Source organism: Castanea sativa, chromosome 9, assembly GCF_040712315.1.
Source record: "Castanea sativa cultivar Marrone di Chiusa Pesio chromosome 9, ASM4071231v1".
NCBI lineage: Eukaryota > Viridiplantae > Streptophyta > Magnoliopsida > Fagales > Fagaceae > Castanea > Castanea sativa.
The window spans coordinates 33,524,998-33,535,856 of NC_134021.1; the positions used below are offsets into that span (position 1 = coordinate 33,524,998).

A 10,859-nucleotide genomic window follows, 5' to 3' on the forward strand; every position below is an offset into this window, starting at 1 on the left:
ATTTCTCTTTTAAAGTTTCTTTGTAGAGTTCAATAAATTGATAATTGTTTGCTCAAACGAACTTTACTATTGTTACTCTAAAACATGTGCAATATGTTTTGCAGAGCTATAGTGCACCCCCCCCCCCCCACCTCCCAAAAAAAAAATTAATAAAAATAAATGACAGAGATCTTGTTCCAGTTTTGGCAATGATGATGCTTGTTGCCAATGTGATTCTCAGCTTTGGGTTTTATGGTGGGTTTTATGATGGATTCTGTGGTGGCTTGGGTCTGGTTTACAGTTTAGGAGCATAGGTGGTCAAGACCAATGATAGTTTTTATGAAGGGTAAAGTGGTGAGGTACTGAGGTGGTTTTGGGTGTTGGCATGAGAGATTTTTGTGGTGCGGCTTTAGTGATTTACTGTAGAACCTGGCCAACGGAGGGAAGCGACGCCAATGCCATTGTGGGTTTTTGTTGTCGTTAGCAATGGTTGGTAGGTGATTTGGCCGAATGTGACCTCAAGTGTGAGATTTAGTTTGATTTTGTCTCATGATCCATTTGTGCTTGGGCAGAGAAGGAATTTACTAGTGCACGAAGATTTTGAGTGGGTATTTGGCTAGTTTAGTTTTGAGAGTGTTAAAAATTAAAACTTCTACATCGCCCATGTCAATTGTACTCGAGTATTGTGGAGTTTTTTTTTTTTTTTGTTGATGGGAGAGTACTGTGGAGTTAAACGCGAGTATTTTTTGGGGGACCTTTTTACCCCCAAAATAATAAAAATTAGCTGACAAGGTAAATTATTTTATTTAATTCCTCGTGTTTACTACCACATAAAAGGCCATGAGGAGGTAGGGTAAATTCGGCCTTGTCACGTTAGTCCATAGAATAGTGGATTGGAGATCAACTGAGATCCAGCAACAGATCTAAGGAATCTGGTTCAAACTCTGGAGGTCCTCTGCAATCTTGTGTCCGATTGATTTTGGGGTCAATCAGATACAGTCATCACTGCATATGGAACAAATTGGTAGCATTTGTATTTGCAAAATTGGAAATGAAACCAAGAAATTGCAAGTGTTAGTTTATCTATATTTTATTCATTATCTTCTTAATAATCCAAATCTAATTCCTCACCATTTCGAACTCAATCTTCTGCTTATGATTTGCGAACCAAAATTATCCGAGCTAAAGAAATAAGGCTACTATACAACAATTGCGAGGATATATAGCAGTAGCAGATGAAAGCACAGCAATACGCTACATTTATTGTTTAATAAATAATAACAAGCAATCATAGCTTATCATGTAATCCCGCAAAAAACCACATAGAACCTCATCTTGTTACCTCATAGCAATAACACACTATCGTCAAAGAAGTCCCAGTGACCCTTTAACTCTCTCTAGATTCATTGAGTTGTTATTCAGACTTCTCCTGACTAGCAGTAACGTCTTTCAGCTTTTCCTTCAGTTCACCAGACTGCACGGGACAGGCCAAATTATTTGAGCAATGCAATGCACATTGTAAAGAACTAAAAGTAAAATATGTTCTGAAATAAGAAGTAACCTGGTGTAAGTTGAGAATAATATCAGACCCTCCAATGAACTCTCCCTTGATGAATATCTGTGGAAATGTGGGCCAGTGGCTGCATATAAACAGCAAGGTAATTTAGAAAACTAGCACTCAATACAATTAAATTTGAAGATCCAAAGTTTATCAAAAACAGCAGTCCCATCCTCAAACTAATGTGATGCTACTACCCATTTTCATTTTTATAAGAAGAATTTTATAGAGAAGGAGACCAACGTGTGAAACCCATACTACTATCCATGATATGGGAAAAATTATTACCAAGCAGAATTTTTTTGCTTCCACCAATGGCTATGGAACCAACACCTAATTCCCTTGTAGATTTTTTTTTTTCCGATGAGTTCCCTTGAAGATATTTGTCTCTTGTTAATAATCAAAGACATTAAGGGGAAATAAGCTTGATAGGCACCATCAAGAAATCAAGATTGCCATTAGACTGATAGGGCAAATCACTCCTGGTGGCTGAGCATGTTGGGTTTTGTGTATGATGATAGAACAACAGCAATTTATCCAGGAACTATTCCTAGGCTAACAAATTTTTAAAGCCCAAGATCAATCAAAATTTTATTTTGGGAGGGGGGGGGGGGGGGGGACTGTGGCTGTGTGTTTTGTAAAATGTTTTACCAATGTTTTTGTTGGTAAAACATTTTATATAATTTTACAGAGGATTTTACAGTCAACAGAAAACATTTTCAGTTTGACCAACATTTTACAACAAATCATTGTTTCCGCATAACATTTTACACTGTAACAAACAGAGTGAAAAATTAACACAATACAAGTTATATTGGGCTTCATCCAGCTCCAACAGTCTCATATTTATCAACAACAACAAAACAACTTTGCAGAAATACATCAGATGTTAACACGACAGTACTCAATAGACACATATAAGACATGTAGAATGAATTTGATGAGCATCAGCACACATGTATGATGAAATTCTAATTGACTACAATGACAAATCTTCACTCAACCAGAATAGATTGTTACGTTAGTCATCATGGCCAGCTAAATTCATCTTGTATTACTAAGAATGTCCAGAAGCCAAGTGAGCAGAACTTTGAAAAAACTAAGCAGAATAGTCATCAAGATTCCCAAAAAATATGTAAAACATCAAAATCTAACTTTTTCCCTTCTTTTTTTTAAGTAGAGAAAAACACCAAGTGCTGACTTACCTGAAGGTTTTTACAGCACTTTTAAGCTCAGGATCCTCCAAAATATTTCTAGAAGCCAAAGGAACATCTGAAACAGTCACATATATGGTAAGAGTACAATAACCAGATCAATTTATTCATCATCGGAAGTTAACAAGTGAAAAGAAGAACACCCTTTAGATTAGATAACAAAATAATAGATGCAGCTAATCCCTAATAATAAGGAGATAGTGTGTGCACCCAACTCTTTTTCACTCCGTCCCATTGCACATAACTAAATACCAGTAGCTCATCAAAAGATAACTTTTCTTCGCATCCTCCTATTCTTTCATGTGATTTGCACTTGTACAAAAACAATTTCCATACCGTTAACTAAGAGCCATCTCCACAAAGACAAGAAAACAGTAAAATCAAAAACACAATCCAGATTACTATGGTTCAAGTTTAGCATTTTTGAAGGAAATAATAAGTCATGTATAACTAACATATATACATACAGAGTTATGTTGTACAAGCATGTATACATGTGTCTGATGCCAATGAGCTCTAACTAAACTAGCAACTCCTCCCCTTATAAGTACTAGGAGGAGGGTGAGGTCGTGGGTTCAAGACCCATTGGGTGCGTGCATATATTACCAATAAAATAAAATAAAAAGTACATGTGACTGGTATGTGTTCGATCATTGTAACTTGAGAGTTTGATTGTTCCTCACCCTCTGTACACCCCCAGTGTACTTGGTTTCTGCATTTTAATAATAAAAAATATTTTACTTAATCAAACAAAAAAAATCTCCAAAACTTACTATATTGTTTTAACACTCGAACTGCTAGTGAGCTGAATCCACACTGAGGAAACTCAGGCACACCTTTCATGTAAATCATAACAGGATTTTCCTTGACATCCTACACCAAAAAAAAAAAACACAATCAATAAACATAGATCTTTTCAATAAAAAAATTTCATATTGCTAACAGCAGATGACAAAGAGTTCAGAACAGAAATTGTAAATATGATATAAAAGATTCATTTACCTGCTCAACAACATCATTCAAAGAAAGGTCAGAACTCTCAAGCTTGTTAGTGGGTTTAAAATCTTCATGCGTGTCAGGATCATTGGGCACGGTAGTTGAAAATCTCATCCCATTATGGGAAAAGGATCCAAATACCTACAAAAATTTAAACTGATACATCAACTTATGTTACCACTGCAATCATTTTTTTAATAAGTATTACTGCTGCAATCATTAACAACTTAAAGGATAAGAATTAAACCAGAAATGTGGAATCAACTAATATGATAATATACTAGTTAACATCAGATGTGAGTCAATAATTTAGCTAAGCAGCCACGTATAATAAATAATAAATTGAATGCTAAGAGCCTTAGAGCTCAACTGGCACCTCATGGTGTTTCCAACCAAGACGTCCAAAGTTCAAATCCCCTCTCCCCCCTTGTAACTATAGAATTATCATGCAAATTTCTGTTCGGAGTAAACTAAACTCATGACCTTTTGAGTGAAGAACTGAAGACTGCAATTTCAAGATAAAGGAACAGTTATCAACATCATCAAACTTTCAAATAAATAATATTCAATTCCCCAAAATCCAGGAGATTGAAGTATTGCCAATTCAACCTGATAATAGGTAGGTTGAAAACATGCATAATGTAACCTTGCATTCACTTTTTATAATAATTCAAACAGCGAAATAAGTAAAACTCAACAAGAGGCAGAAAGTTTATACTTGATTCCATGTATACAAGATGAAGTACAAAAGACCCAAAGAATTCAAAGCCTATTCTTTTTTTAAAATGCGGGGGGGGGGGGGGGGGGGTGTTGGTAAGGGTAACCTACAATCCTGCACCTCAAACTTTAGGGTGAGTTTCAGGACACACATATTGCGGGGACTCTCACATCGAAGAAGATGACAATGCAATGACTTTCAGCAATGAGTCCAAGGACCTACAAAGCCATTTCTTCACACAAGAGCTGCACAAAACAGCTTCAAGGTAGACCCCAGTTATCCTAAGCAACATCATGTTCCATATTCTAACATCTACAATTTCATTCCATGTATAAACCCATCTAAGGTATTGTATAACAAACAGATTCGATTTCATATTCAATCATCTATAATTTTATTCCAAGTATCAAAATTCTTTAACAAATGGACTTGAATCTTACAATTCTACTAGGACGAGTGGCAGGGAGACCTGCAATGCCCTTCAGCAGCATGCTTGATAATGACCTTGCCATTATTTTTGATTCAGAGTCGTATATATCGTAATCAATCTGCACAGAACAATAAGCACCTTCAACATAACCGATACAAGTTAAAGCAGAACACAAACATAACTATCTATCCATGTGTGCATATTTACATTCATAAACTTATACATACATAGGGTTTAACACAGTTTCCTTTCTAGGAAAATTTTGAAATAAATTACCTGCAGAGAATAACTAAGTACAGACAGACAGACAGACAGACAGACATACATATAGTTTAGCAAACAGTTCAATTAGAGCATCAGCATCCGGGCGGCCCAAAAAGTTCTATTTTACACCCTAAAAACCTACTTTATCTATTTTAAAATCTCATTTTACAACTCTCCCATCAGCCCAGTTTCTATTTTTACAAACAACTCATTAAAATAATATAAAATATATCAACAAATAATATTAAAAATTTGGTCAAACTACCACTACTGTTCACTATCACCGCGGCCCATTGCAAACCCACATTCCAGAGCGGCCGGCCAGCCCTGAACAACCCACCACAAACCCATCAGAAAAATATACACATACCTATACCGGAAAATATTTACCACTTTGTTACCTAGCATTTACACTACGTCAAAATGATCCGTAATGTTTCAAAATGCGTTTTTGGTATTGTGTCAAAATAGTCTCTACCGATACCGAATGGACAATGCTAACATAGCTAACAGTCAAAGTTCACAACGATTTCATGGCTCTCAATGCGCACAAAAGTTCTATATTTTAATCAAATAAGCCCATAAAAAAGAAAATTTATACCAAAAAATTATGAAACCTATCTGTGTATCAATGAACTTTCAAAAAATATATGCCAAATCAAAAACCTATCTTCCAAAACACACTCTTTTTACTCCTTTCCCTCTCATTCTTCAACAATGTAGCCATAGTTCACACCATCGAGCCCTGCTCCAACTCCGAGTCTTTCAACTCATTCCCAGTTGAGAGAGAGAGAGAGCAACAACACCAAATCAAACACAACAAAAAGCAAAAACCAAAACAAACCCATTTTAGATTCAGAGAGAGAGAGAGAGAGAGAGATTGCCCAAACCTTCTCGTAATCGGAGTCACTATCGCACCCTCAGCTTGGTCGTAGCAGGCTGGTTGAGTTTAGGGATTCCAATATTGTTGCCCACAGGGTTCATGTTTTAACTCATTTTTTCATACATATATCGTGTCCAAGTGTAAGCCAAGTGAATAAATATTTTAAAACCAACCAATTTCGTACTAAAAGACAATTTTGTCCCTGAACTAAAAAAAAAAACGCTGTTACTTTTTTTTCTTTTCTTTTCTTCCTCTGTCTTTTTCCTCTCCCCCCCTCTCTTCTCTGAGTTCTCCATCTCAGAACTCTCTCTCTAATGGCAAAGCCCATGACTTGGTCACCGGCATCAACAGCACCACCAATAGAAATCTCTTTCAAAAACAATAGAAACCCCAAAAAAAAAAAAAAAGAGCAAAATCGAAGCCATACAACACACATAAATTACTTTGAAAATTACCAATGAAATCTCCTAAAAATCCCAACAGAAAATTCGAAAAGCGTCTGAAACAAAAGCTGACCTGTGGAAATAAGAAGGTCAACGATTTTGTCGTTTGGATTTTCGCCGGTGACGGTGAAGTACCGGCGCTGTACGGTCTCCCGATACTCCGACGAGATCTGCTGCCGGAGATTATTGAAACTCTCCATCGAATCCTTCAGCTTCTTCCTCAGCCCGTTCACCACGGAGGTCCTGGTCCGGTACGAAGACGAACCGGGTCCACAGCCAGGCAGGCTCCGGTTCGACGCGTTGGACCAGTCCAGCGCCTCGAGCTTGACTTTGATCAGCTTGGCCTTCTTGAGAGCGAGGGACACGTCGGCGTTCATGCGGGATCGGAGGCCCTTCACGGCCTTGACGACCTCGTTTTCCTGAGATAGAGAGAGAGTTCTGAGATGGAGAAACTCAGAGAAGAGAGGGGGGAGAGGAAAGAGACAGAAGACAGAGGAAGAAGAAAAAAAAAAAAAGTAACGGCGTTTGCTTTTTTTTTTTTTTTTTTTAGTTAAGGACAAAATTGTCTTTTACGACAAAAGTTGGTAAGTTTTAAAATGTTTTTGCTAAAGATTAATAATTTACACTTATTATAATTTAAGATTTCTACTTTTTCTAATTACAAAAAAAATGTACGTGGAGTGAGTTTTTCTAAAAATAGAGGAAGAAGAAAAAGAAAAAGAAAAGTAAAAGGTTAAAATTGTCTGTTACGACAAAAATTGGTAAATTTTAAAATGTTTTGGATAAAAATTAATAATTTGCATTAATTGTAATTTGAGGTTTCTACTTTTTCCAACCAAAAAAAAGAAAAGAAAAAAAAGTAAGTAGAAGTAGGAATTTAAATCAACGTAAATGTAAGAGTTTATTAGAAACATGATTACATTTCAACGTAGAAGTAGGAATTTATTATTTTTGTCAATTTACTATTTTAACCCTATTTTAAGTTTTAGGTAGGGGTATTTTTTACAGTAAAAAAATAATTAACTTTCTTTTGCCAATTTACTATTTTAACCCTATTTTTAATTTGTTGGTTAATTAATTTAGGGGTATTTTTTATAAAAAAAATAATAATAACTAACTTTCTGAATCCTCTTAATATATAAAGATTATCACAAACTTCAAGCGTGGTTTGTGAAATTTACCCTTTTTTTTTTTAATTTTATCTAGTCATGTTAGTATTTTCATCCAAAACTTAATTTTTTTTTTTTTAGAAAGATTTTCATCCAAATCTTGATGATATAGACTATTTTATTGTTTGAACTAAATTAACATGTTTGAAACCATTAGAAACCTTTTAAAAAAAAAAAAAAAAAAACCCATTAGAAACTATTTTTAACACAGTGCAAATATTTGGGACTAAAAAATATATATATATTTTTAAAGATAATTATAACATGTTGCAAACCCTGCAACTCAAATCATTTTCTCTCTAAACCCCCAAACACTTTATACATAGGAGGTGTCAATTCAGTTACAAGGCCTTTGGCAACTAAAATAGTAATTAAACCTACTATTTTGACACAATGCACTAAACTATTGTAACCCATAATGCAAACATTTGGGACCAAAATGATAATTAAACCTTAAAAAATAAATAAATATTATAACTGTTTATCTAAACAGGTGCTTAACTATTTGATGATATACCTTTTGGATTGGATTTTGTACTTGGCTGATAGAGTGAGAGGGAGAGAATGGGAGATGAGATTTCTGAAATTTACCTACAACCAAAGTTTAGGGCTTTGGTTTCTCTTCTTTAATCTTATAACTTATAACTAAGACTAAAGTGTAAATTATATCCCTAAAATTTGAGGTTATTTTTTATTTTGCTCCCTTGATTCTCAAAAATAAAAAAAATAAAAAAAATTGCCCCTAATGTTTAATTTATCTGCTCAGCAGCGTTAGGGGTTCATTTTGCTTACTAATCCCTTTGTTAATGGTTGATTTATGTGTTTGTTAAGTGACACTTATCAAGGCTTGCACATGTACTAATTGATCTAATTAAATCATCACACGCGGATTTTATTATTCTACACAATTAAATAAGTTTAAAAATAAAGCAAGTTCTTTAAAATTTTTAAAATTCCAGAAACTAAAAATAAAAAACGTAAAAGATTTTTTTTCTTTACAATATTTATGGGTATTCAACATTTTCCTAATAAAATAAATTTTTTCTTTTGAAAGAAATGTTTAATACAATTTAGATTTTTAAAAAAAAAATAGTCTCAACTCCTAAATCTCATCCCCCTAAATGAATCCTTCAGACCGTAATGATTCCACCAAATCAGTTTTATTACTCAAAACTTAATCAATTTGTTTACTCAAAATCCATCAATTTGTTATTGAATCTCTCTTTCCCATAATCAAATTGAGCACCAAATCAAACCTAGTAAGTTGTCAAACATAATCAAAACTAGCAAATTGTAGAATATAATCATACCCAACACCAATCGTTGAACATTTATGGAATTTCACACCAAAATAATATCTGTAAACAGGACCAATCGATGCACCATGAAGCCTTTGTGGCTTGGATTCCATAACGACCTGTCTTGATCTAAGTAAAATTTTGAATTCACACAATCGAAAAGTTTAGACTTCACTTACCAATAGCAATGAATCTATGGTGAAAGTACTAGGTTTCGAGCTCATCAAATTTTGAATTTAAAGGATAGGTTATGGAGATGGGAAGATTTTGGCACTCATTTAGCCCAACGTATAGATTGGTCTTTAGGAGATTGATTGCATTAAACTTGTTATGCACTTTATTCACTCAACAAAATATATGGTATGCATGAATAACAACAACAAAATTATAGAAAAAAATGAATAATTATTCCCTATTATAATGCATAATCATGTGATTATATACATATATACACACACATACAAGGTTGTCAAAATTGGGGTTAGACGTAGGATTATAGAAAGTAGGTGAAATCGTAGATCATAAGATCTTACTTATTTTCTAATTTAAAGCCACCAAAAAAAAAAACACATTGGTAGAAATTTTGTATGTTTAATGATTACATAAATTATGATTTCATAAAAAATAAAACAAAAACAAACATTTGCATCAATATGATCTAATTTGTATATCATATATCGCTATGTCTATTATAACAAAATAAAAATACTTAAGTATTTAACATAATGTATTTTAAAAGTTCAGAAAATGTTTAATTAACAACCAATCACCAAAATAATTATCAACACATATGAAAAATCTTTTCCAACTTCTAAGTTCCAAGTTCAAAATCCAAAACAAGTTAGCAAATGGAAACTAGCTAACTACAAATTAGTACTATCACAAAAAAAAAAAAAAAAAAAAAAACTCAAACACAAAAATACTTCATAATGTCATAACCCAATCAAATAATCATAACACTAAGACTAACTAAATATATCAATTAAATTCCCATTTTTTTATCTAGTATGCAAACAACAAAAACTAATATCTAATACAAGCAACTATAGAACAATTAGATTTTGTGAATACAAATACATGAAATTGAAGCTTTAAAATGATCAAAGTTCAAATTCTTTACGCTCACAATATACATCAATAAGATCCTATACGATCCTCTCTCTCTCTCTCTCTCTCTCTCTCTCTCTCTCTCTCTCTCTCTATATATATATATATATATATATATATATATATATATATATGCAATCAAACTAGACAAAAATTTTAAATGAATTTCAAATTAAATTTTAATTGTGGGTTAATTTTGTGCCAAAGGAGTTGTTCCATAGAAAAAACAAGAAATCCAGTTTAAATGAATCATAAAAAACCTAATCAAATATCTAATATAAATTTATACTACTCTTAATCAAATTCCCTGCTTCGGTCTCATTTTTAGACCTATCAAAATATTTCTCAATCAAATTTTCATTCTCGGAGCTGAGAGGTATATGAAGAATGGCTTTTTTATCCTTTTCATCCCGTGGTTAGGACATTGTCTTTTTTTAGGTTTGCCTTTATTGTTTGGTTACTAATTTTTCCAAATATTCAACTCCATAATGCACAAAAGATTTCTTCCCACTATCAGTTCTACCTTCATTGTGCCAAATCTTCAAAATCATTCAAGTTTCTATCCAAATCCAATGTGTTACATAACCTTTCAATATTGTTTTGTTCTAATGTAAGTTAACTAATTCACTTAGTGGTGGTGGTCCTAATGTTATTAATGCAATTGGTGATAGCACCATTGAGACTGGGACTGTAAAGGCTCAGCTGGGTGGCAAAGAGAAGAAGGATAAAATGAGAGGTAGGTCCATCAAGCTTGTTGTCGTGAAAATGATCTTAAAAATTGCAAAATACAACATTATATA

General features: G+C 33.5%; 1 protein-coding gene across 3 annotated transcripts; it reads right to left on the reverse strand.

The window, feature by feature from the left end:
* Nucleotides 1-1,112: 1,112 nt before the first annotated feature.
* On the reverse strand, nucleotides 1,113-6,902 carry LOC142611324 (monothiol glutaredoxin-S15, mitochondrial). Of its 3 annotated transcripts, XM_075783435.1 has the most exons (8): nucleotides 6,050-6,157; nucleotides 5,425-5,486; nucleotides 4,906-5,013; nucleotides 3,754-3,888; nucleotides 3,525-3,624; nucleotides 2,743-2,809; nucleotides 1,541-1,619; nucleotides 1,113-1,453 (listed from the first exon to the last, which is right to left on the reverse strand). In XM_075783435.1, the coding sequence occupies exons 3-8, from the start codon at nucleotides 4,975-4,977 to the stop codon at nucleotides 1,394-1,396; spliced, it is 513 nt and encodes a 170-aa protein (XP_075639550.1). In that variant the 5' UTR covers nucleotides 4,978-5,013; nucleotides 5,425-5,486; nucleotides 6,050-6,157; the 3' UTR covers nucleotides 1,113-1,393. The 3 variants fall into 3 exon arrangements, with proteins under 3 accessions (XP_075639550.1, XP_075639551.1, XP_075639549.1); XM_075783436.1 differs by lacking the exons at nucleotides 5,425-5,486; nucleotides 6,050-6,157 and adding an exon at nucleotides 6,559-6,902; XM_075783434.1 differs by lacking the exon at nucleotides 5,425-5,486 and having other exon boundaries at nucleotides 6,050-6,205.
* Between the last annotated feature and the right edge of the window lie 3,957 nt (nucleotides 6,903-10,859).